The 27,604-nt window shown below is 38.3% G+C and overlaps 1 protein-coding gene across 2 annotated transcripts in view; it reads left to right on the forward strand.

The window, feature by feature from the left end:
* SPIDR (scaffold protein involved in DNA repair) overlaps window positions 1-27,604 on the forward strand; it is a 481,232-nt gene that overhangs the window by 316,678 nt on the left and 136,950 nt on the right. For both annotated transcript variants that reach the window (XM_008706671.2, XM_008706670.2), the window contains exons 9-10: window positions 3,302-3,497; window positions 5,211-5,458. In XM_008706671.2, coding sequence (XP_008704893.1) covers window positions 3,302-3,497; window positions 5,211-5,458 — 444 coding nt within the window. The remainder of the gene's footprint in view (window positions 1-3,301; window positions 3,498-5,210; window positions 5,459-27,604) is intronic.

A 27,604-nucleotide genomic window follows, 5' to 3' on the forward strand; every position in this document is an offset into this window, starting at 1 on the left:
GCAGTGTGCGCTTGTTTTATAGGGACCTTAGGGATGTGGGCTTCTTGATTTTTCAGCCTGCCTTCTGGGGGAGGGGCCTGCCGCGCTGATATTCAGGCAACCCTGTTTGGGTAGAGTCTCCCTGTCCCCTGCGAGGCGGGATAGGGATGGGCACACTGAGCTGGTATTTCCGGGCTTTTGTTCTCTGGTGACTTTCCCTGGCAGTTTGCTGTGGCTCTTCTGAGAGTCAGAGCAGCAGTGGCCTTTTAATCCCAGACTCTGTCTCAGAACAGAGAGATCACAGTCTGTTCTCCACTAAACTCTCTTGGCCTCTTTAACTCTTTCTGTTGGTGCTGCTAAAAACCCTGCAGCGTCCTGGTTGTGCAACCCACAGCTGGTGTCCCAGCCCTCACTTCCAGGGCTGGCGCGTCTCTGTCCTTTGTGTTTCTAATACTATGCCAGCTGCCCTGGTTCCCACGCGAGCTCCCGAGCTCTCTGTTTCAGTGTGGTTTGTGTGCACTCCGGAGCGCAGCGCCGGTTTTCAGACTGGTCACCAACGCGCTTCCGAGCTCCTGGTATCAGCCTGGTTCCAGTGAGCGCTCCAGAGTTCCGGTTGTCAGTCAGGTCGCGCAAGCACTCCCGATCTCCGGTTTCTGTCTAATTCGAGTGAGCGCACCGGAGCTCTGGTTTTCAGTATGGTCGCATGCGTGTTTCCAGGCTCACGGTTTCAGTCTGCTCTCTCGCGGGTGCTGGTCCGCAATTCCGGCCTGTCCCCAGTGCAGGTGGCTACCGCTTCCCGGCGCCTGAGCGCGGCGGCTCCCTCCCCCTTCCGTTTATCTTCCCATATCTGCACAGATTCAGGGCTCCCTGCTTTGGACCTCAATACTCAACGCTGGAGATGGTCATTTGTAGAGATCCAGATGTATTCCTGTGTTCCAGGCTGCTTCCGTGGGGTTTCAGGATGGTCTGGTAGATATCCAGCTCAAATTGGGACCAGCTGAAAAAGGGGACCCCTACTCCTCTGCCATCTTAACTCCTCCCCCCCCATAATTGCCTATTGAAGCATGCTTATAATGGCTACTTTAGAATCTTTGTCGAATAATTCTAATACCTTTGTCATTTCAGCATTGTCGTATATTAATTATCTTTTTTCATTTGGGATTTTTCCTGGGAATTAGTATAAGAAAGGACTTTAGATAGTAACCTGTACATTGATGTATTATGAGATTCTGGATCTTATTTAAATCTGTTTTAGGGGGCTTTGTATGATACTGTTCTGAGAGGAGAAGTGGAGGTTGCTGGTGGGGCTTGTTACTGGCAGGTGGAAGAAGAAGTCCAAATTCCCCAGTTGGCCTCCATTAATACTCAGAGGGTAAGGACTCCTTGTTACTGCTAGGTAGATTTGAGTTCCAGCTTCCTGCTTGGCCTCCACTGACATCACCGTTGCTGGGAATGCCAGGGGTGTTGTTTCCCACATGGCTTCCACTGAGAGCACTGGAGGAAGGTGTGAGGATAGAGAGTAGCCAGGAGTACTGGCTACTGATGTCAGGAGGGGGTGGTAGTCCAGGCCCTCAGGTGGTCTCCACTGTCATAGTGTATATGTGTTGGGGGGTGGGGGTTGATCAGGGAAAGCTCATTAGAAGCCTGCAGGGGTGGAAGTCCCAATACTCTATCCTGCCTTCTCTCACACCACCCCACCTGGACTATTGAGACTTTTTATTACAGCCTGACGAGAGTGGAAGTCTGAGCTCCCCACTCACCCTTTTCTGGTGTGTATGATAGCGGGTCCACAGGTTTTCTGTGATGTTTGCCTAGATTAGAGCAGTCATTTTCTAAAAGTGTTGTGTTTTACTAGGCTGTCCCTTCCTTAGCCTTTAGTTGGAGAGAGTAAGCTTTTTTAGGGGCTTTTTTATCTGTACCCATCGCTGTATCAGGTTGCCATCTTCTTCAGTTTGAAGTCTGGGATATGAGGCAAACAGAAAATCCAGAAACACACTACTATGTTGTTCCTTCGGTCTCAAGGTCTCTAGGGCCTAGCTGGTGTGCCTTCTTTCCACCTCTCAGTGTCTTATGTTTAGTTGTTATATAATGTTAGGTATTTTAATTGTGCTTAACAGGATAAGTTAGGGAAAAGTATGTCTACTCCCACCTTCCCAGAAGTAGAAGTCCTAAGTTTTCCTTAATGTTAAGCAGCACTACCTCCTTTGAGGAATGAGTGTTGAAGAAGTCAAATCAGATATCTGAAAGGAACCAGGAGAATTTTGTCTGTTATGTCCACATTCCTTTTCAACTTAAATGTGAAGCATTTCTGTGACTGTGTTCTATTTGATAGTGAAGGTAGGAGGTCCTTTGGGTCTTGATGTCATGTTCTTTGGAAGATTAGAGCTTTCAAAGTGTCTGAAGGTTTCATTTGTAAATAACATTTATTTTAATGTCTGGGTAATTTTTGAGTGTGAGCTTCTTGAGCCTCATTCACTGCATTTCTCCAACGCCATCATCTACTAACGTAGGAGACCTGAGAGAGCTCAGGTGGTGAGCCCGAGTGGTGACGTGGCCTTCTTCCGTTCCTGCTGTCCTGACACAGACTTGCACTAGAACAGTAAAATCAATTCCACTGACATTCTCTCCTGAGCATGTGAGGGTGGGTGTCACTTTTGTTTGTTTGTTTTATTGAAATATAGTTGACATACAAGAACCCGTTAGTTTCATGTGTGCAACGTAGTGCTTTGGTAGTTCTGTGCATTACACAATGCTTACCATGATAGGTTACCATCTGTCATCATACAAAGTTTTACAATGTTGTTGACTATGTCCCCCATGTAGTATTTCTTATCCCTATGACTTGTTCATTTTATAACTTCAGGTTTGTACCTCTGAATCCCCTTCACCCATTTTGTCCATCCTCCCACCCCAAGATCAGCTGCTCTGGCAACCATCAGTTTGTTTTCTGTATTTATGAGACTGTTTCTGTTTTTGTTTATTTGTTTTTGTTGTTTTTTAGATTCCATATACAAGTGAGATCATATGGTATTTGCCTATCTTTGTCTTATTTCGCTTAATATAATACTAAGTCTATTCATGTCACAAATGGCAAGATCTCATTCTTTTTATGGCTGAGTAATAGTCCAGTGTATATATGTACCACATATTCTCTATCCATTCATTCATCTGTGGCTGTCACTTTATGGGCCGACTTGGTATTATCTGTCTATAGCAGGTGAGTCATTGCCTTTGTATTCCTGATTTAGTAAGAATGTGAGGGAAACCCAACATTGTAAATAAACCATAACTGTAAACTGTTATATTTCTTTCTCTTTTCCAGGCAAAAGCTTATTATCCCAAATGGAAGTTGCCCTGTTATTCTGAATACTTATTTTTGTCAGAAAGTTGTTGCCAAAGAAGATTCAAAAAGAATACATGAAATGCGCTGTTGGGACACATCCCTTCCAAGAAGAAGTATCAGTTTGGCTCAAATATTTAGATTGAAGAATCTAACAAATAAATCACCTGAAAGCCAGGTTAATTTCCACTTGTTTTAGGTGTTTTATGCTTAGTAATAATATTGTATTTGAAAGGTATAAGCAAAGATGTTTACCTTTGGTTCCCATTCAAATATTCAGTAAATATATATGTTAGAACATCTTGTTATTATTGTTATTCCTGAAGAAAGTATGAAGCAGTTCAGTATTTACTAGTAGTCTTTTCTCAGTTTATTTCATCTAATTGTTATTTTTAATCTTTATCCTAATCTATCAAAATATATGATTTTTCATTTTTTTATTCTCATTTTGTAATTGTCTAAGAATTTGCTTAAGCCTTTTTAAGTTGTATTTTTCTTTTTCACTATATCTGTATCCCCTAGGATAAAAAGAAGTGCATAAACTTGAAAATATATGCTATAGATTATTTTCTGAAATTTTATTGGCCCTAAGCCATGATCATTTGTCAAGATAAATTTAGAGAACCACTAAATTTCACTCATAGAAGGCAAGAAAGGCACTCCAGGGACCATTCCAAGCTCTAAGTGTGTGTAACTCCAGGTGCACCATCTCAGGTTCACCCAGTTAGCTGAATCAGCAGTGAACAGAATACTAAGCAGACAGATAGTGTGGGTGGCTCAGTCGGTTAAGCATCTACCTTCGGCTCAGGTCCATCGGTCTCCTTGCTCAGCAGGGAGCCTGCTTCTCCCTCTGTGTCCACTCTCCCTGCTTGTACTCTCTCTTTCTTTCTCACTGACAAATAAATATATAAATTCTTAAAAAAAAGTAGACAAACTTTCATCTTGTTTGTAAATACGTCAACAAGCGTACTCTCCCTTTGACTATCAAAAGAAGTATCTGAAAGGGATAATGGGAAAAAGAGGGCTCTCTAATTAATTTAACTTATGGCTCAAAGTGCATTACTGTTTTAACATTTAGTTGTAAATAGCTATTGATATTAAATTCTTGAGATAACATTTTTGTCTTACAACAGTACAATGAAACTGCAGTGTAACATCATGGTTATGAATATAGGCTTTGGAACCAGGATTCCTAGTTTAAATTCTGCTTCAACCACTTATTGCTGAGTAACATTGGGCAAGCTCCAGAATTTTTCTGTGTTTCGATATTTTTATCTTTAAAATGGTAATAATGATATAATCTAATAATGATATAATCTAAGTATGTTTGTTTTGTAAGTATAGTACATAAAGTAGAGTGCCTGGAATGTACTCTGGAAGTGTTATCTTATTATGATATTTAATATTATTGTAAAGGGTTGTTGGGAGGTTACATGAGCCTATAAAGTATCTAGCCTAGTAGATTGCACACAACAAGCACTTAATAATGACTTAATTTTGAAACCCTAGTCATTCTTTTGTTTTTTAGTTTGTCCTGTTGGGATTGTTTACCTCATAAAAGAAAAATTGTTTTCTCATAAAAGAAAAATTTTCTAAATTACCATAAAGTATTGTAATAGCAGGACTTTACATGTTTTCAAAGACCCAAGATGATTTGTGCTTCTATTGATTGGAAACACTCTTTGCTGTTCCCATGGCGTCTTGCTCACTTTGCCCTCCTCAACAGCATTAGTTACCTGGCAGACACAGAGGCCCATGCAATGTCTTATCTTCATTATTCCTTTGGTGTTCTGTAGTTACATCAGAAGATTGCCTCAGAATGTCATGGTTTGGTATGTACCATGCTTTTGTGAGTTAAACTGAAATTGTTCCCTTTGCATGTCTTGGCCAGGTTATGTGTAGTGGTCTCACTACCATGAGGACAGACTGCAACCACGGACATGAGGAAGCCAAACAGTGCTTCCCAGCCCAAGCTCCCCTGAGGGATTCTCTTCTGGATGCAGTGGAAAGCCAGGGAGCTGCCACATGGTCAGGAGTTGGGGTCCGAGTGGTGGTACAGAGAGTTTACTATCTTCCCGGCGGATATCAGCAGGGAGGTGGTTCAGCTGCTCTACTTGGCTCAGACCCACCTAGAGTTCGGTGAGTAATTAAGACACAGGCGTCGGTGCTAGAGTCACTTAGAGAAAGTAGAGACTCTTCCTGGAGAAAGTAGACTCTTGGCTGCCTTTACCATGTACATGAGTGTTTAATTTTTGTTTTTTCTTGCATCAAAATTTGGGACACGTGGTGTGACAAAGGAATCTATTTATTTATTTAATATAAAAAGTCCTACTAAAAATTTAATTTGTTGCATTTACTTTTACCTTTAATGGTTCATGTTATTAAAAGTAATATAGACAAATACTGGTATTGTTTTAGAAAAGCCAGGACATGTGATTACCATACCTAAAAAGACCACTGCAATATCTGTCAAGGTTTATGTATCTAAAAACCTAAGTAAGTAAATGGCAATTAATAAATCTGTGGCTTTCAGAGAGTGCTGTTCTAACCTATATCAGCACTTTCTGCAATGAATTAAATGTCGTATATTTATACTATCCAGTGGGGTAGTCACTGACCTCGTATGGTTACTGAGCACTCAGAATATGGCTAATGGGACTGAGGAACTAAATTTCAAGTTTTATTTTATTTCAATTAACTGTAGTTAAAAGTAGCCCCATGTGGCTAGGGGCTACCTTGGTGACAGTGCAGCTACATTAGCCAAACCCATATTCAAAGTACTTTGTTCATACTAAATATGGGAATGATATCTTCTTTTACTTGTATTTAGGCCCTTCCTGTGTTTTTTCAAATAGCTGTAGTCATGTCATTGACTGAAGGGTTTATTTGTCACAGCCTTGGCATAACCTTTTGAGGTTGTATTTCTTTCTGTGTGAAACTGTCCTCAAAGCAGTGAGATGGACTTATAATATAATAGAAATTAAAAGTATGGATACCAGTTCATAAACCTTTTTTTTATATCTCCTCTTAAAAGAAAACACATATTGAAGAAGCAGTAATTATAGCAATATCCTATTCTTATAGTGCCTTCTGATAGCATTCAGAAGGAGCGACAAGAAACATTTCTGTGTTAATTATGAATCCTCTTCAGGTGGGTGGCACTTTATTTGAAAGTCCTATGAGTTTCAAAAAGTCTCCTTCAGGTATAGAGTTAGAGAATATTTCTTTTGGATTTATAGAAAAAAATTTAATTTTGTTTGGAATATGTGTATGTCTGAAATGATTATATCATTTTAGGGTTTTTAACTTGTTAGGTGTAGACCAGTCTTGTAGTCTTTAACTTAAATCTGTGGTAAACCTAAATAGAATTATCTGAGCCACTATTAGATCAGACATAGGTTTTGTTTTGCTTTGCGTTTTTCATGGAATGTATCCAGCATTAGGCTTTGGAGAAGGAAATATTGAGTAACCTAAGCAATGATGATCTTGGTAAAGCTTCTCCAGCCCAGCACGCAGACCACACACACACTCAGAGGAGATTGGGGACAGCAGGGACTGAGTCACAGTGATGAGAAGGCAAGGAGAAACTGACAGGTTGCTTCCTTTTGAGTAATCACAAGCAGTGTACACCTCGAATCCTATCCCTCTAGCTTCTCTGGTGGTACTTGTTTTACTTGTTAAGCAAAAAGAAGAATTGGAAGTTAGCTTCTGGTGAGTTGCTGCCAGTGGCTGGCATTACGAATGTTTTGGATTTGTACCTTAGAACATACACTGGGACATATCAAATGAGACTGTCCTAAATTGTGGATTGAAAAAAGGCCAGGCATAAACTTCAAAAATAAGAAAATAACCTTCAGTTATTCAGATGTAATTAAATATGCATTGTGTGTGCTGTGTTTCCTGTAGCACACATGAGATTATACAATGTTGAGTCTAGAGGGCATTAGTCCCATTTCACAGATGAGGAAACTGAGCCTTAGAGAGGTTCTTAACTTGCTGACAGTTATACAGGTGGACAAAACGAATAACATCATGAGATAGAATCCCAAATATGTCAGGGTTGTAGAGAGTATGGAGCTGAAAGAAAGGGGATAAAATTGAGTTAGGACCAAGATGTGATTGATTAAGTTTAAGCCTGACTGGGGAGTCAGGTCATCCTGGGCAGTAGGAGTAGTGAAAGTGCCCAGCCACAGGGAAAATTGATTGGATTGTGTAAGAAAATGAACCTTTGGAGAGAAAATCATAGCATTTGAGCTTGGGTTTGAGGACAAGGCTTCTGAGATGTCTTTTGGGTACAAAAAAAGTACTATTGTAAAACTGATTATTAATATTTTCTAGATTCATAATGCTATTATAATGATCAAGCTCCAGTTTACAAACAAAATTAATATAGAAAGAAAATTATACTTAACCCTGTACTAATTCTTTGCTAATGGGCATATTATCAAAAGCATTAAAATATCTGCTTTGGAGGATCATTTAGAAACATGTTTTCTAATGTAGACTTTTATTTATACACATGTAGCATGTATATAAGAGAAAACATTATTAAAAGACTTAAGTTTATAGTTTGAAAGATTCCTTTCTTTTCTACTTACAGTTTCTACCTGTAACTTTGGGTGAACTCCTGTGCAGCACATGGGAGTCATTCTCATCCAGAGGCATGAGTGCAGCAGGCAGGGAAATGGCATAGTGACCCCTTACACTGTGGGCAGCTCCAGGTCTGCTCTCTTGCCATAACCTGCTATACCCCAGAGATCCTTCTATCAGTGAACTGAAAGACAATGTTGATCACTATGTGTTTTCCATAAAGTGCCAGAAATGACCATATCCCAAGAAATTAAGGCCTGCAAAAAAGAAATGACTCTGTCATATGGTAGATATTTTGCCGCAATAATTCTCCCTTTTCTGCCCAAACGAGGCCAGAGGAGTCCTCATGGAGCACTGTGGTGAGTCATATCTAAGTGCACTTAGCGCCTCAGCCATAGGTGTCTGTCTCAATCTGTCCCCAGTGCTTTAGCAGTCTCACTTTTCTAAGATCAGTAAGAGCTCATCTTCTGATGGCAGACAGCCAGATTGTTGCCAACATTGAAAAATAAAAGGAAATTCATTTGGAGCCAGCCAGTCCAGAAAAGGGACACATAGATTCAGTCAAAAGGCTCATTTCCTCTGAGCTGTGAAACATTATTTAAATACACTTTAGATTTCAGGGGTGTCTGGGTAGCTCCTTTGGTTGAGCATCTGACTCTTGGTTTCAGTTCAGGTTGTGATCTCATGGATCATGGGCTAGAGCGCTGTGTCCATCTCCACGCTCACTGGGGATGCTGCTTGAAGATTCTCTCCCTCTGCCCCTCCCCCTACTTACATGTGCTCATGCTTTCTCTCAAATAAATAAATAAATTTTTAAAATACATATATATATATGTGTGTGTGTATATATATACACTTTAGATTTTGTATGTATATATATATATACACTTACACTTTATTTTTTAAATTTTTTTAAATAATTTTTTATTATGTTATGTTAGTCACCATACAGTACACCTTAGTTTTTGATGTAGTGTTCCATGATTCATTGTTTGTGTATAACACCCAGCGCTCCATGCAATATGTGCCCTCCTTAATACCCATCACTGGCCTATTCCAACACCCAACCCCCCTCCCCTCTGAAGCCCTCAGAGTTTCCCAGAGTTTGTTTCCTAGAGTCCATAGTCTCTTGTGGTTCATTCACCCTTCATTGTTCCCTTCCTTCTTCTACCGATCTCCCTGCTATTTCTTATGTTCCACAAATGAGTGAAACCATATAATAATTGTCTTTCTCTGCTTCACTTATTTCACTTAGCAGAATCTCCTCCAGTCCTGTCCATGTTGCTGCAAATGTTGGGTAATCGTTCTTTCTGATGGCTGAGTAATATTCCATTGTATATATGGACCACATCTTCTTAATCCAGTCATCTGTTGAAGGGCATCTCGGCTCCTTCCACAATTTAGCTATTGTGGACAATGCTGCTATGAACATTGGGGTGCATATGGTCCTTCTCTTCACTACGTCTATATCTTTGGGGTAAATACCCAGTAGCACAATTGCTGGACCTTAGGGTAGCTCTATTTTTAACTTTTTGAGGGACCTCCGCACTGTTTTCCAAAGTGGCTGTACCAACTTGCATTCCCACCAACAGTGTAAGAGGGATCCCCTTTCTCCACATCCTCTCCAACATTTGTTGTTTATTGCCTTGTCAATTTTTGCCATTCTAACTGGCATAAGGTGGAATCTCAATGTGGTTTTGATTTGAATTTCCCTGATGACTGACACATATACATTTTAGATTTCGGAACTATAACATGTAAGAGTCTTCTGTCCCTTGTTCTTCTGAATGACTTCTTTTAACTCAAGCTGTTAAAGAAAACACTTCTACAAAGTTTCTCAAGTGTTATGGGTCAGAATAACCAGTATAAACTTGAATTTTATAAATCACTAAAATCAAAAGTAACAAAAAACCAACTTCGAAGGCACTCCCTAACCACTAATCTAGGCAGACAGTTCAGAGCCCAAACCCACCTTTATCTAGATCCACTGCATATTGAATGAATGCGAAATAAATGCATGACTAATAAAGTAATGGGGTTTTTTGTTTGTTTAGTTGGGGTTTGTTTGTTTTTTAGCAGAAGGGGACCACTGGTCTTGGAGATAATTTATAATAGAGGAAACTGAGACAAAGAAAAAGTGAGTGAATTCCTTAGTGACTCCCTACCTCATGGCAGAGCGGACTCTGGACCGTGTTACCTCACTCCCAGACCATGCTGGTTGCCATTAAACATTGACTTTCTTGCTCCCTTTCTGAAACATCCGCATCCTTTCTCCTTCAGATATTTAACTTAGGGACAAATAATTTAATTTTATCCTTTAGAGATGTACATTCTTTCTTGCTTGTCATTACAGAAGTATTGATAATGGGAGAGTTAGTCTTTTGTTAGGGCATTGAATTCAGCTTGCTAGTGGTCTTATGTTCTGACAAAAAGTTGGAATGACAGAACCTCCCAGTTTAACAGTTTAATAGTTATCATGCATTATAGTTGTATAGAAATTTGTTGAGCTGAGCTCAGGAAAAGAGTACATTTTCTTTCTCCAAATCTTGATATTTTATTTTCTCTTTTCATCTTTTGACTCTTCCTTTAGTCTCTTTTCCTGTATTTCTTCTTCCTTTTCACTAAGGAAAGATTTTTAAAAATCCACTATTGTCCTAGGCTAGGTTCTGGGTCCTCAGTGATTAACAAAGTCAGACATTGTCCTTATGGTCATGGAGCATAGTCCAGTGGGGAAGTCCCACACAAGACAATTAAAAGCAAGTACATCTATGATTATAAGTTGTGATAAGTGCTCTGGTAAGAAAAGTAGGACACTATGAGAGAAACCAATGGAGAAGGGACAAGATTTAGTTTAGAGAATTCAAAGATGGGTATTGTAAGGCAGTACTATTTAAGCTGGTGCCTGAGAGATAAGTGGATGATAGGTAAAAAGCAGATGAAAGAGAATTGCAGTGGAAGAGAGAATATCTTTGAAAGCTCATAGGGGCGCCTGGGTGGCTCATTCGGTTGGGCATCTGCCTTTGGCTCAGGTTATGATCCCGGAGTTCCGGGATCATGCCCCATGTAGGGCTCCCTGCTCAGCGTGGAGTTTTCTCCCTCTCCCTCTGCCCTCTCCCTCTGCCCTCCCCCCTGCTTGTGCTCTGTCTCTCCCTCTCAAATAAGTAAATAAATTCTTAAAAAAAAAAAAAAAAAAAGCAAAACACACCTTTGAAAACTCCTAGACAGGAGGGAGATGCTGATCTGGCCAAGATGTGTGGACCAGCGGGAGAGCCCAGAGAGGCAAGCCAGATGTAGGCTGCACACATGGTCTGCAGTGTTTGCCAGGGCTGCCCACTGACCCCAAATAAACTTTACCTGTTTGGAACATGACTTTAGTTGTGAGATGGAAAATGGTTTAGGAAGAGGAAGAGGCACATGGAGTCGGTCCCAGTGGGAGTGGAGAGACCAGGAAGAGGCACACTGTAGGACTCCAAGTCAGCCTGGGCTCCTGAGTCTCACATGGCGTCACTGGGATGTGGAGAAAAGGGTCACCTTCTAGATATGTGTGATGACTTGAGAATGGATTGGATGTGGAGAGAGTGAAGTTAAAGGAAATAATAAGAATGGTGCTCAGTTTGATTGCTTGGTGGAATGATGAGTTACTTACTGAGGTGAGAAAAACTGGGATGAGAACAGGTTTGGAGGGAAGCTTAAGAATTCAGTTTGGGGCCTATTTAGTTTGAGATTCCTGAGACATCTAAGGAGAGGTGTCAGATGAGAAAGTTGAATATAAAGATCTCACATTCAGAGAAGAATTTTAGGTTGGAGATAAACATTTGGCAGTTTTCAGCCTATAGCTGGTCACGACGTGCATTTGTACATTCATTGATTTTATTTGCTAATTTGTATAGGTTATATTTGTCCGTGGTGCTGAGTTCCAAAGGCACTAGAGGGCATACAGTGAAAGGCAGATGCCCCTAGCCCTCATCCCAGGTGGTTCCTCCTGCTCCTCTTCCCCACACCCCTTCTAGGGGTGTTGTGTCACAGCTAGTAAGTCTCTAAAACCAGGGTGGCCAATGAGATCACATTAGGGAAAAAGTAGACACGAAGAAAAGAAGAAATGCTAGCACAGAGATCTAAAGTCCTGTAGCATTGGAAAACAGGTAGAAGAGGGGACCAGCAAAGGAGACTAAAGAGGAAGGGCTAATGGTGGAAGAGGAAGACCCAATGTACTGTGGCAGCACATAAGACAGGATTTTCCGTGTGTGCAAGTAGCAGCGAAGTTGGTGGTGCAGAGCAGCCTAATAAAATGAGGACTGGAAACACATGCAATGGGTTGCTGAGAAGTTCCTGTATAACTTTAGGAGGTGCAGGGGAGACGTAAGACTGGAAGCTAGCTGGTAGGGAGTTGAAGAGTGAGTGGGAGGTGTGGAGGAAGGACAGGTTTTGATTTTTATGGTAAGTGCTTTGTTGATGCATAAGAGAATGAGAATGTCAAGTGTTCAACGGAACAACAAAACTCATGAGGGCATTCTGTCCATGGTTTCCAGTGTAGGTACCATTTTTCTTTTAAAAATGCATTGGGGTACACTTATTGTGATAAGCACTGACTAATATATAGAATTGTTAAATCACTATACTGTACACCTAAAACTAATATAACACTGTATGTTAATATATTGGAATTAAAATTTTTGAAAATGCATTGAGGTAGAGGCAGACCATTAATGGGAAGAGCAGAAGGTCTGGAATCAAACTGGTCTAGGTTCAAATGCTGATTCCGCCACTCAGTAGGAAGACTTGGGGAAAATTCTCTTTCCTTATTTATGAAATTGGAATTATTTCTTTCCATTATTCAGGTTCATGATAAAGATAAACTGAGATTATGTATGTAATGTGTTTAGCATTATGCTTCTTACATAAGGACTCAATAGAAGGTGGCTCACTAGCTCTTCAAAAGTAATTGCCAAGACTTCAAAATTGTAAAATAGTGATAAATAACATTGTTACAATAATAGAAACCTAAAATAAAGAAAGAAGAAGATCATATTACAAACCAACATTTATGTTAGAGTTGAGTCTGTTGCCTGGCTGCAGGAGAAGCTTGATTGAAGGTGGTTTTTACTCCTGTCCTTTTGCACCACTCCCCTGGCTGCACCGCCCCCCACCCATCAACAAGGAGTTGCTGCTCATTTACTTTAGAAAACAAACATTTATGTAAATTCATACATATGAAATGTGACTACTGCCTTCTAAATGATGGAGGCATAGAAGTTCCTCTGTAATAAACACCACAGAAAACTGCCCTAGTGCTGGGTCCAGTATTGGATGGTGCTGGTAATTATGGCTGGTATATTTTTGTCTTTGTCTAGAGCATTTAAAGACATCCCAGACCCCTGATGGTGAAAATGATACAGTATTAAAGCAGAATGAGGAACACAAACTAGTATGTAGTGGTTGTGATGATTAGTGTTCTTTTATGATGATTAGCTTTTGTGCGTGTTTGGACAGTAGAGAAAGACTTGTATCAAGTTTGCAAGATTCCTTTTGATGAGAGGGCTGTCGGCTGTGGTGCACTGATTCCTCAGCTGTGTGCTCACCAGCCAGGTCTCCCTAGGTACATGCAGCTCTTTTCCCTGATTGTGAATGTTTCCTTTTCTTCCTATTAAATGATTGGATGTTATAGTGGACTCAGGTCTCCTTTTCTGTGCGTAGAGGTTGAGTGGCATGGCATTCCTTCCCCAGAACAGAGATACCTATGTGTCAGTGATGAAAGAGCCCCAGGGAAAGCCTCCATCTCCTCCCCCTCAACAGTACACAGGACCATCTCACCTGCTCTGTTTCTACATGCTACCACATACAAGAATCTGTGGACTGATTCTGTTGATTAAACTACTTAGCATCACCCTCTCATAAGGCTGTTATTGTTATTCATACTTTATTTCCGAAGTTTCTTTTTTTCTTCATGTTGCAGAAAAGTTGGAATTACTCTTTTTCAATGATTTGAGTATTTTTATTGCAATGCAAAAAATATGAGAGTGGGGACTCATATTTTTTAATGTATTCTTATTAATGATATGAACTATATCTCATTCTTTAGGTTTCCCTTACTTGTGCTCTCACAGTAAATTTAAATCCTCTTTTAATCATTAGTTCTGTATTCATAAGTCTTAAATAAACACTTCAGTCTCAGGTACCCAGCTCTTAAGTTTTGCTACTTCCTCTCTAAGACAGTTCTTGATGGTCTGTAAGATATCCCAAGGTCATTTTGCCATATTTTCTTTGCACTCCTGTGTTTACAGTTTTGCAATTATAACCATAGTCTAATATTAGAACACTTTCGTGACCTCAAAAAGAAACCCCAGACCCATTAACTGTTTACTCCTCCTTCCCCCAGCCTGTGGCAATCACCAATTTTCTGTCTCTATGGATTTGACTGTTTTGGACATATATAAATGGAACTATACAATATATGGTCTTATGACTGGCTTCTTTCACTTAGCACAATATTTTCAAGGCTCACCCATGTTGTGACTTGTATCAGTATTTCATTCCATTGTATGGGTATGCCATATTCAGTTAATTCATCAGGTGATGAACGTCTAGGTTGTTTCTACTTTTGATTAATATGAATAGTGCTTCTATGAACATCTGTGTACAAGTTCTTTCTGTGAATATACGTTTTCAGTTCTCTTGAGTATATATTTAGGAGTAGAGTTGCTGGGTCATATGGTAACTCCGTGTTTAATTCTATGAAGAGTTAAACTGTTTTTCAAAGAAACTACCATTTTACATTCCCACCAGCAGTGTATGAGGGCTCTGGTCTCTCCACATCCTCACCAAGACTTGTGATTATCTTTTTTATTATAGCCATCCAGGTGGATGTGAAGTGGCATATCCTTGTTGCTTTGGTTTGCAGTTCCTTAAGGATTAATGATGTTGGGCATGTTTTCATGTGCTTTTTGACCATTTGTATACTTCTTTGGAGAATGCCTCTTCAGATCCTTTGCTTGTTTTCTTAAATGGGTCATTTGTCCTTTTTTTGTTGAAATGTAAGAGTTCTTTAGTTATTCTGATTACAAGTCTCTTATCATATATATGATTTGAAAATATATTCTTCTATTCTGTGGAGTATTTTTTCCACTTTTTTGATAGTGTCCTTTGAAACACAAAAGTTTATAACCTTAATGATGTCCAATTTATCTTTTTTTTTCTCTTGTGCTTTGGTGTTTTGATGTCACATCTAAGAAACAGTTGCCTAATCCAAGATTATGAAAATTTACTCCTATATTTTATTCTAAGAGTTTTACAGTTTACAGTCCTATGTTTAGGTCCACGATCCGTTTGCGTTAATTTTTGTGTGTGGTGTGAGACAGGTGGTTCATCCTTTTACATGTGTGTATCCAGTTGTCCAACACCATTTACTAAAAAGACTATTCTTTCTCTTTGAAACTTTCTTGGTACTGTTGTCAAAAAACAATTGACCACAGGTATAAGTATTTATTTCTGGACTTTCAGTTTTCTACTATTGACCTATATATATCTACCTTTATGCCAGTACCATAATGATCTTAATTACTAAAACTTTATAGTACATTTGGAAATCAGAATGTAAGTACTCTAACCTTTTTTTAAAGATTGTGTTGGGAATTCTTAGTCTCTTAGATTTATATTTTAATTTCAGAATCAGCTTGTCAATTTTGGAATAAAACAATTGGGTTTTTGATAGAGATTATGTTGAATCTGTAGATCACTTTGAAAAGAATTGCCATTTCAGCAATATTTAGTCTTTGGATCCATAAACATGAGGTGTCTTTTCATTTCATTTGTTTTTTAATTTCTTTCAACAGTGTTTTATAGTTTTCAGTAGAAGTCTTAACACTTCTTTACATTTATATCTAAGTATTCTTTTATGCTATTGCAGACGAAATTATTTTCTTAGTTTCATTTTAGAATATTTATTGCTAATGTGTAGGTGTGCAGGTGACTTTTATATATGGACCTATTTGCTGAAGTCTTGCTGAACTTGCTTATTAACTCTAATAGTTTTTTAGTGGATCCATTAGAATTTTCCATATGTGAAATTATGTAATCTTTAAATAAAGATAGTTTTACTTCTTCATTTCCAATCCAGGTAGGTTTTATTTCTTTTTCTTTCTTAATTGTCCTGTCAATTCTTTTAAGTATCTTAAGGCAGGGAAAAAGAAACCGTTGTTTGATGCTTTGGTGCAGTATGGTAGCTCATCTTCTTCTATTCTTCTCTCTTGAAGTCCTATGCATCCTTCACTACCCAGTCTTATACCACTTGCCCCGTGAAATCTCTCCTAATTTCCCCTATGGAGTTAGCCTCTTTTTCAGCATGATAGAATGAAAAACTACTTAGCTATATTTTTTGGGGTTAAAGGTAGGTAGGTAGGTAGGCAGATAGATCGACCAATCGATCTTATCTCTCCATTTTCACAACAGCCCCATAAAGTTAGTACCATTACTTTCAAACTTGAAGATTTAATGATGATAACATTTATAAAATGCCTGACACCAAGTAAACGCTTTTAACACTATTTGTTTTATGACTGTTATAGCTTTTGTACTGTAGTTAGTTACACATGTGTCAGCCTTTACTATAAGATTGTAAAGTCCTTGCTGGTGAGGATTATGCAAAGTAGTAGTGGTAGTATTCATTAATGCTTTTTATGCATATACTGTTCCTACTATATATGTTCCTAAATATATTTCTATTATATCTCTTTTTTTCACATTTATGACTATTGGCACTGTATTATGTCTCTGTGTATCATTTTGCCCATTCTAAATGGTAGGAAATGGAGCCATTTTTCTACCCTTTATCTCTTCTTTAAATTTTTATTATTTTATTGATCTAGTATCAGGTTTCAGTTAGCAGATTGAAATTTTAAATGTTTCAGAATAGAATTAGAATTGTAGACTATTTGAAAGCACTGTGTTTAAGTTCTTAAATATTCAAGGGTGCCTGGGTGGTTCAGTCTGTTAAGCATCTGACTTTTGATTTCAGCTCAGGTCATGATCTCAGGGTTATGAGATCATGCCCCACATTGAGCTCCATGCTGGGTATGGAGCCTGCTAAAGATTCTCTCTCCCTCTCCCTCTTCCCCCCCCCTAAAAAAATAAATAAAAATAAATATTCTATAATATCAACCCATGTCATTTGATCCGTCCTTTACATTTATGACACACATATCCTGAGTATGTATCCTTAATGAGCTTATTGATAATATGAAATTGAAATGAAAGTTCCCATGTTCTTTTCTTTATGTATTAAATTGTTGTTAGACTTGAAGGAAAAGATCAAAGGGAATGACAACAGCCTTGTGCTGTGAGTATAGACAATCATGAAAATGAAATTTTCATACAGAATGAAGATAGCAAGAGTAGTTTTCCAGAATCATAGCCAGACATGGTATGTGTATCCATAGTTCTAAGTTTGCATCTTAACCTGGCCTTGATGATTTTCCAGCACCTGTTATCCATCAAGATTGAGAATGATTTCAAAGTGGCCCAATATAAAAGGCATGGAATTTTCTGCCTATCTCTGACCTCCTTTCCCTGGAAACTTTGTTGCTAAAAGAGGCTGGAGACCTCTAATAGTCTGTATCCCCACCCCTCTGTGTCTGCAGCTGCATTTTGGAGCAGTACTGTGGTCATGCTAGAACTTTCCTGTGAGCTAGATTGCAGCTCTGGAATGTACTTTTCTGAGATGACAGCACAGAGTAGAGCTATGAGGGACAGAACACATAGACTGGCAGAGTATGCAGTGGCAGCCAAATGCCAGCACACAACACCACATACCTCTATAGCCAAAAGCACAGATGGGGTGAGATTAAGTGTAATACCCATCTTGACTCCAGCTCTAGCTAGGCTGCTACACCTTATTGTCCCTTTCCTCCCTGTTTGGCTCTGTCAGGTGACCTGTTCCTGCCCTGTCTCCCAGCTGCTGCTAGACCCAGAGCACTTAGGGCAGCCAGCTGGCAGTCCTGGTAAGCTCATCCTTGTGTTCATTTCTTGGCTCTACAGTTCTAATTAGCTAGAGCCAAATCAACCCCATGCTCCACAGAAACCTGGAGCAAACAGAACCTCCAAAACAATTCTTTGGAAGAGTGTCCTTCACAAGAAAGAGTCTTTATGATATATCAACAGGTACCCTTGTTTTTTCTGGACCAGTTTGCCTAGCAGTGATATAAATATTCTGAACCTTCACATTTACTTGCACAGGGACAAAAAAAGAGTGACAGATAGAGGTATCTAGACAGGTGCTTGGTTATATAGTAATCATAATGGCCAGGTATTATACATTGCACTGGTACTTGTCAGTCCTTCCAAAATAAGGCCATACATATTTTTTTAAATTTTACTTCTCCTGTTTAACCCTCTGGGGATCAAGGACTGTGACTCATCATATTTTGGTACCAGACCATGAATGTTAGTGGACACTTAACAAGTATGCATAGATGGGGAAAAGTAGTAGCTGTGGGACTATGTATTCTTCTTTCTCAGGACCAATTGGTCCATGGAGATGTACTGCAATGCTGTTGTTTCTCTAAAAACACTGATAAAGAGGCTAGTGCAGTAAGAATTGCCAGGAATACTCTGCAATATATCAGCAAAAAGATAAAGTCTAGTCCTCACCAGTCTTACAGAAAATGAGATACTTGGACCAGAGGCCCCTATGGAGTTTTCATTCAGTGTAAAGGAGGAGGGAAGTGGAGGAAGAAAAAGGAGGGGCACTTAGGGAGGTGGCAAAGGAGGAACAAGAGCAGCTCTTGACTGAGGATTTATAAAGAAAGTAAAAGAATCCCGTCGGTAATGATTTGAGTTTGATACATTTGTTACAATTAACGCAGAACTAAGAGATGTCAAGAAAACCTTAAGCAGACACGGGTAAAAGATGAAAGGATGAAAACCTAACTTTTAACATTAAACCAAACTTAATTACTTGAAAAGGAAGGAACTCATGATTTGAATTAAACAAAAAGGAAGACTGAGTCATCCACGGGAAGATGGTGGGCAGAGGTTTAAAGGTCTTTAGTAGCTCTAATTCTCACAGCTGCCTTGTGAGCTGTGTCCTGCCCTGCATTGTGTTTTCCTTAAGTGATGACTACCCTTCCTCTCTCTAGTAGGAATCTGAGTGCAGCTGTTGCAAGCTCCGGAGGTTGTGGGGGAGGCAAAAAAAGGACCAGACTGTATTTGTGTGTTTGGGAGTGGGAAGAAGAATGAAATAAATATCAAAATTGGGATGCCTGGGTGGCTCAGTCAGTTAAACGTCTGCCTTCTTCTCAGGTCATGGTCTCAGGGACCTGGGATCGAGCCCCGCATTGGGCTCCTTGCTCCTTACCTCTACTTATGCTCTCTCTCTCTCTCTCATTGTCAAATAAATAAATAAAATCTTTAAAAACTATTTTAAAAAAATATAAAAATCTCCTGGATATTTTACCACTTAAATAGACTTTTGGAAAACTTAAAGTTAGCTTATTCAACTATGTACCTTGAGTCTTTGCACCCAGATAAGTTACAATATAAGAACACTGACTATCCAAGAAAGCCCCAGACATTGAATGGGGGAAAACCTGAAGGTCTTAAAGCCCTTTCATTATGTGAGCTATAGAAAAGTGGAAAATTATATGTTAACCAATTGGAATTTAAATAAAAACTTGAAACAAAAAAAAGAAAAAGAAAAGTGGAACTGCAATGACAGCAAGAATACCAGTAAATCTTATCTTTACAATTTTTGAATATAAGTAATCCCAGTTTTTTTTCTGCTCATTAGTTCAACATCTTCTCTTCAGAAAAGACTAGAATGAGATTTCCTATAATGATATACTTTGCACAAAAGTTACTGTATACAGATACCTCTCATTTTTCCAAAGTTCACATTACATCACTTTGCTTTTACAAAAGACCTACATTAGTGCTTGTTTTCGCTAACCGAAAGAAATCCAAAGAAGAGTTTTGCTTTTATGAAAAAAAGTGAAAATGCAAAGCAAAAATAGCCTCAGCATTTGTTTTGCACCAAGCTATTCTAGAGGCAGCATGTGCCCACCAGGGCTGGCATTGTGAAGCTTCTTCCCTGGAACTACACTCAGTATCAAGCCACCATGGCTTTGAACTGTATCTGTGAGCATCTGTACTTTATCTCGATTTATTTTGTGCATCTGTCAGTGATGTGTTAGTGATGTGTGATGTGTCCTAGTGATGTATTAGAAAAACCTAATAGAGGTTATTTTTGAGGTCTGGGAATACTCAAAAATTTTTCCATATAAATTAATGGTAATTGCTTCTTTACTTTATGCCATTTCAGCTCAAGAAAGTTTTAATAGGAATGCTCTACTTTCAGATAGCAGGGGAGTCTATGGCCATGCCACCCTAAACACGCTCGATCTTGTCAGATAGCAGGGGAGACCTGTGTTTGGTAGCACGTGTCATTCATCACAACAGGCTCTCTAGCATTTGACCTTTATGTTTAGATTTTTAATTTCTTTCAGGTGCTTCCTAAAGAAGAGTATCTGTTCTCTGCTTTTGGGGTGGGTGGAAAATGGGGGAGAGTACAGCCTGAGGAGTCGAGGCACATTAATGAAACCCCATCTCTGAGGGATTTCTGGCCCTGAGGTAGCTTTGACTCCATCATCTCCCCTGTTTGGAGAGAGCCTGTTCAGTTAACATTTAGTAAAAACAACAATGAATACGCTTATTTTCACATAGATATTCATATATGCCTCTTTATGAATAGACTGCTTACAAGTTTACATAAGAAGAGACTGTTGGGGCACCTGGCTGACTCAATCCGTAGAGCATGTGACTCATGATATCGGGGTCATGAGTCCAAATCCAACCTTGGGCATGGAGCCTACTTAAAAAAGAAAAATTAAAAATTAAAAAATTAAATTAAGGGACTTTTTCTAGTCCCTCCCTCTGGGGAGAAGAAACTAGATGCTGTGGGACAGGCTCCCTCAATTCCTGTTAGAACATACGAATTTTGGGGCGCCTGGGTGGCGCAGTCGTTAGGCGTCTGCCTTCGGCTCAGGGCGTGATCCCGGGATCGAGCCCCACGTCAGGCTCCTCTCCTGGAAGCCTGCTTCTTCCTCTCCCACTCCCCCTGCTTGTGTTCCCTCTCTCGCTGGCTGTCTCTCTCTGTCAAATAAATAAATAAAATCTTTAAAAAAAAAAAAAAAAGAACATACGAATTTTGTGTTTGTGCACACATTATCTTTTTAAGTTTTTTTAATTGAAATGAAATTCACATAGCATAAACCATTTTAAAGTATACAGCTGAGTGATATTTAGTATGTTCATAATGCTGTGCAACTACCACTTCTATATAGTTCCAACACATTTTTTATCATGCTAAAGGAAACTTTGTACCCTTTAAGCAGTCCATCCCTTATAAACTCCCTCTCCCAGCCCCTGACAACCACTAATCTGCTTTCTGTCTCTATGAATTTACCTTTCTGGATATTTCATTTAAATGGAATCATAAAATATGTGTTTTTGTGTCTGCTGTCTTTCAATTAGCATACTGATTTCAGGTTTTTATTCATGTGGTAGCATGTATTAGTACTTCGTGCCTTTTTATGGGTGAATAAAGTTTATCATATAGGTACATCAAATTTTGTTTACCCATTTATCAGCTGATAGACATTTGGGTTGTTTCTACTTTGTAGCTATTGTGAATGATGATGCTATGAACATCTGCCTTGAAGTTTTTCTGTGGATATGTTTTCATTTCTCTTGGGTATAACCCTAAGAGTAGAATTGCTGGGTCATGTGATGATTCTGTATTTAACTTTTTGAGAAACCACCAGAATGTTTTCTACAGCAGATGCACCATTTTATATTCCCACCTCTCTGTATGAGGGTTCCAGTTTCTCTACATCCTTGTCAACACTTGTTATTTTCTTTCTTTCTTTTTTTTTAAATTTTTAATAACAACTGTACTATCACATGTAAAGAGATATTTTTACTTATTTCTTTCCAACTTATTTGCCATTTATTTCTTTTTCTTACTTAATTCTTCTGAGTAGAATATCTGGAGAGAATTTCTAGTACAACAGTGAATGGAAGTATTAAAAACTGCCATCTTTGTCTTGTTCCTGACCTTAAGGGGGGAAAAACTTTCAGTCTTTCACCATTGAGTATAATGTTAACTGTAGTTTGTTTGTTTGGTTGGTTTTTGGTTTTCATAAGTGCTCTCTATCAGATTGAGGATGTTCCCTTGTTCTACTTTGTTGTATGTTTTCATCATGAAAGGGTGTTGGATTTTGTCAAATGCTTTTTCTGCATAGCCTAATCCACCTTTTTTTGGTATTATGCATTATATGGTTAGGAATTAGAGAATATACTTACATTTGATGATTCTTAGTAGAGAGTGTATTCTAACCAAATTATTGAAATAATTGCTTTGAGTCATCTGGTTATGGAACTAGTTCCATTCTCCTTGATACTTCTTTGCAGTAGTATTCTCTGTAATGGGAATTTATAAGCATATATTTGCTTTTTTTATTTAATTAAGTTTGATAAACTTATTTTAGATTGGTTTTGGATTCACAAAGAGTCCCCACGTACCCCATACCCAGTTTCCCTATTGTGAGCATCCTATATTCGTATGATACAGGCTCACACTTATTAAACTGATATTGATATTAGGTTATTACCATACTATATTATTATTGCTTTATTATGCTATATTATATACTATAATAATACTATACTATATTGATACTACATTAAAGGAAATCCATACTATATTCAGATTTCTTCAGATTTTCCCTAATGTCCTTTTCCTGTACATGTTTTTGTCATGTCTCCTTAGACTACTTTAGACTGTCAATTTTATAGATGTTCTTTGTTTTTAGTGACCTTAACAGTTTTGAGGATTACTATCCAGGTATTTTGTAGAGTATCCCTTAACTTTTGTTTTTCTGCTGTTTACACTGGTATGGGCTTCAGGGTAGAAGTTCACAGAGGTAAAGTGTCATTTTCATTACATCATATCAGAGGTACGTACTACTAACAACATGATATCAACAGCATATCTCTGTTGTGGCTGACTTTGATTGCTAACTGAGTTAGGGTTTGTTAGGTTTCTATACTGTGAAGTTACTTTTTTAAAAAAATAATTTATGGTTTTTTTATTCTTTTTTTATTAAGTTTTTAAATTTTAATTCCAGTATAGTTAACATACATACAGTGTTGTTTCAGGTGTACAATACAGTGATTCAACAATTCTGTTGTACTCTTAATCCCCCTCTCTATTTCCCCCATCCCCTATCCACCTGCCCTCTGGAAGCATCAATCAGTTTGTTCTCTGTAGTTATGAGTCTGTTTCTTGGTTTCTCTCTCTCCCTCTCTCTTTTTTTTCCTTTGCTCATTTGTTTCTTAAATTCCACATGAGTGAAATCATACGGTATTTGTCTTTCTCTTACTTATTTTGCTTAGCATTATACTCTCTAGCTCAGTCTATGTTGCAAATGGCAAGATTTCATTCTTTTTTATGGCTGAATAGTATTCCATTGTATATATATACCACATCTTTATCCATTCTTCTATTGATGGACACTTGGACTGCTTCCATAGTTTGGCTGTAGTAAATCATACTGCAATAAACATAGGGGTGCATGTATCCCTTTGAATTAGTGTTTTTGTATTTTAGGGGCAAATACCCAGTAGTGTGATTGATGGAGCATAAGGTAGCTCTATTTTTAGCTTTTTGAGAAGCCTCCATACTGTCTTCGACAGTAGCTGCAGCAGTTTGCATTCCCACCAACAGTGCATGAGGGTTCCTTTTTCTTTATAACCTTGCTTACACTTGTTGTTTCTTATATTTTTGATTTTAGCCATTCTGATATGAGGTGTGAGGTGCTATCTCATTTTAGTTTTGATTTGCATTTCCCTAATGATGAGTGATGTTGGACATCTTTTCATGTGTCTGTTGGCCATCTGTATGTCTTCTTTGGAGAAATGTCTGTTCATGTTCAGACTATTATTCTTTTTTTTATAATAATTTTTTATTATGTTATGTTAGTCACTATACAGCACATCCCTAGTTTTTGATGTAATGTTCCATGATTCATTACTTGCGTGTAACACCCAGTGCACCATGCAATACGTGCCCTCCTTAATACCCATCACCGGCCTATCCCAATCCCCCACCCTCCTCCCCCTGAAGCCCTCAGTTTGTTTCCCAGAGTCCATAGTCTCTCATGGTTCATTCCCCCTTCTGTTTATCCCCCCTTCATTCTTCCCTTTCTTCTCCTACCGATCTTCCTATTTCTTATGTTCCATAAATGAGTGAAACCATATGGTAATTGTCTTTCTCTGCTTGACTTATTTCACTTAGCATTATGTTTTAACACCCATTGTATAAAGTCCTGGGAGCAAAGCTGGAGCATACACTGTTACCTTCATTCGTACCTAAGGGAGTATGAAGGAAGAGCATTTCTGACTTTATAGGAGCAGAGGAGAGATAATAGACAAGTCAGATTTCTGAAGTCTTTGAAGTCATTTATTTTTTTATTTTTTTAAGATTTATATTAGGGGCGCCTGGGTGACTCAGTCAGTTAAGCATCTGCCTTCAGCTCAGGTCATGATCCTGGAGTCCTGGGATCAAACCCCATGTGGGCTTCTACTCAGCGGGGTGTCTGCTTCTCCATCTCCCTCTCCCTCTCCCCCTGCTTGTGCTCTCTCTCTCTCTCTCTTTCTCAAATAAATAAATAAAATCTTTTTTTTTAATATTTTATTTATTTGAGAGAGAGAGTGCTTGCGCTGAGCACGGAGCCTGACTAGGGGCTTAATCTCACAACCCACGAGATCATGACCCGAGCCAAAAACCAAGAGCCAGGCACTCAACTGACTGAGCCACCTAGGCGCCCCTCTTTGAAGTCATTTCTTATTCATATTCATTTCTGTATTGAAAGTATAAGGTTAGAATTTCTTAAACATGATTGTGTAAGTGAGAAGAGCATTATTCCGGATATAAGAATACCCAACATTACCCTTTATTAGTGTCAAATGGAAATAATAAGGTTTATTTTTACAAGGGTTAAAAGCATAATACATAAGAGGTATTGTTTAATTAGCAGACCTTTATCTAGTGCCTATTGTGGCACATCACCCTGCAGTGAAAAAATGGCATGTACAAGAAAGAGAAAATGGAGTTCCTGTCCTAAAACAGCTATTTTAGGACATCTGAATAAAAGTCAGCTCCATACAAGACTTGCCCTGGATAATACACCAACCTTAGATTACTTAATGCCATTTGGGGGATGGGAAATAATAAGTTAGAATGAATGTCATGTTCCTGTTAGAGCAACTGTGTTCACACTCTTGGTGCTAGGATGCTGCTTAGTATGCCATTATGCCAGAGATACACCACGGGTCTTCAGGACAGCTACAGTTGTGTTGTCAGGAGCTTTGACATCCTTAGAGTTCATGGTGTCCTTTGACCACAGTGTACATTTAGTCACCAAGTAAGCTGTGAAAGTGTAGTGTTGGATGACCCTCCGAAGTCAAGAGATCACTGCAGTGTTAATAGGCTTCTATACTTGTGGTTTGTATTTGAATCAGAATCCTTCCAGTATATCATTTCTAGTTGATTTGTCCAGCTGGGTTTTTTTTTTTTTAATTAATGAAATATCTTCCATAAAAGAAAGGTGTATCTATCGCTGTAAGGCTTTTATTCCAATTAGTTCAAAACAGTTTAGCCATTTTTATGCAGTGTTGAAAGAAAACCAAACTGAATTTATTCAAACTTTGAATCATTTGAATTATAAGTATTTTCTCCTCTTTAGATGCATACATCAACTCAAATTGAATAAAATAAAATATTTCCGAGGATGATAGGCTGCACAGTGATCACTATCTAAATTTTAACACGATTTAATTTTTATTCATACAGCTATATTTTCTCATGATTTAATTTTTTAATTGTAAACTCTCAAAACATATAAAAAAGAAGATGATGTGTTATTTTCCCATAATTACCTGGGAAACAATTTATTCCTCTATATAAGTTCTTATTTTTAAAATCTATAGATTCTGTTTTGTGTAATTATAAGATTGTTTTTAAAGATAGCTGTGTGCTTTGAGGTAAGAACAACTAAGGAATTGACTTTAAAAGTAAGATTATTAGTTAATTCCACTGGTCTTCAGCTTTATTCATGAGGAATTTCAAATTATTTTAGGAGCCATAGCCATGTCAAAAATGGAATATTATTCTGTCACTTAAAAAAAAGGAATGTGAAAGCTCTTTGTGTATTAATATGAAATGGTCTTTAAGGATGTACTATTAAAACAAATGAACAAAGTTCAAAACAATATACAAAATATACTACCATTTGGATAAAACAAAGGTTGAGGGGCAATATGGACTTAAATGCTTTTTATATGCATAAAATATATGTGGAAGAATACACAAAAGCTGGTAACTTTATTTGTCCCATGGCAGGAGAACCAGGTGGTTGAGAAGAAGAGAAAGAATGTGAATGTATTACTTATTTAAAAAAAACAAAACACAAAACCTTTTGCAATAAATTATCCAAAACAGAACTGATTGTTAGCTTTAAGTTTGTTAATAGTTGAACCTCACTTTGAGTTATTCTTAGTCTTGGCAACTTCATGTGCTCCAAGATACAATTCTACACGATGAACCTCTGAATATTTTTTTCCACGTAGTAGGATTATTCAGCTTTGGTTTGATTAATTTGTATTTTTGGTTTAAATGTCTTTTAATAAAAATATTATAGAATCATGGAATCTTCTTTTTTTTTTTTTTAAAGATTTTATTTATTTATGTGACAGAGAGACAGCCAGCGAGAGAGGGAACACAAGCAGGGGGAGTGGGAGAGAAAGAAGCAGGCTCCCAGCAGAGGAGCCCGATGTGGGACTCGATCCCGGAACGCCAGGATCACGCCCTGAGCCGAAGGCAGACGCTTAACGACTGCGCTACCCAGGCGCCCCAAAATATTATAGAATCATGGAATCTTATAGTTGGACTGGCCCTTAGATAGCAGTTGTAAGTTATGGATTTGATAGTTGAGTCTCAGCTGCAGTAGGATTGGACTCCTCTGATGGCAGACACATGACGGTGCTCTACTATAGCCCGTTCATGTTCAGTTCTCACTCTAGGAAATTTCTCTCCTATCTTGAGCCTAAATCTCTTTTCCTGGGTCGTCTGACCCTTGGAACTGATGCTTCTTCTTGGGATCGTGTAGAATCTGTTTACTTTCATGCATGACAGCATATTACACACGTGATACATGGTTCTCATTATAATCCTAGTTGTTCTCCTATATTAAAGGCTCTGAAGTTCCTGATGAGCTTCTCTGTCCTTGCCTTTGGAGTTGATTTATTTTTGGAGCCAAGTGCAGCACCTTATATTTATCTCTCTTAAATTTTGTTTTGGCAGATTCAGCCCACGAACCAATTCAATGTTTTAATCCTGATTCTGTCATCTAACATCTATGTTATTCCTCCCCACTTCCTTTTTTAAGACTTTATTTTATTTTTTTTTGGAGCAATTTTAGGTTTATAGCAAAACTGAAAGGAAAGTACAAAGATATTCCTTATACCTTCTTAATCAACATCACTAGCCAGAATGGTATTTTTTTTTTTTTGTTAACCAAGAACGAACCTCCATTGACACATCATAATCACCCAAAGTTCGTATGTTACATTAGGGTTTACAATTTG

This window comes from Ursus maritimus, unplaced genomic scaffold (assembly GCF_017311325.1).
Source record: "Ursus maritimus isolate PB19 unplaced genomic scaffold, ASM1731132v1 scaffold_9, whole genome shotgun sequence".
Taxonomy (NCBI): domain Eukaryota; kingdom Metazoa; phylum Chordata; class Mammalia; order Carnivora; family Ursidae; genus Ursus; species Ursus maritimus.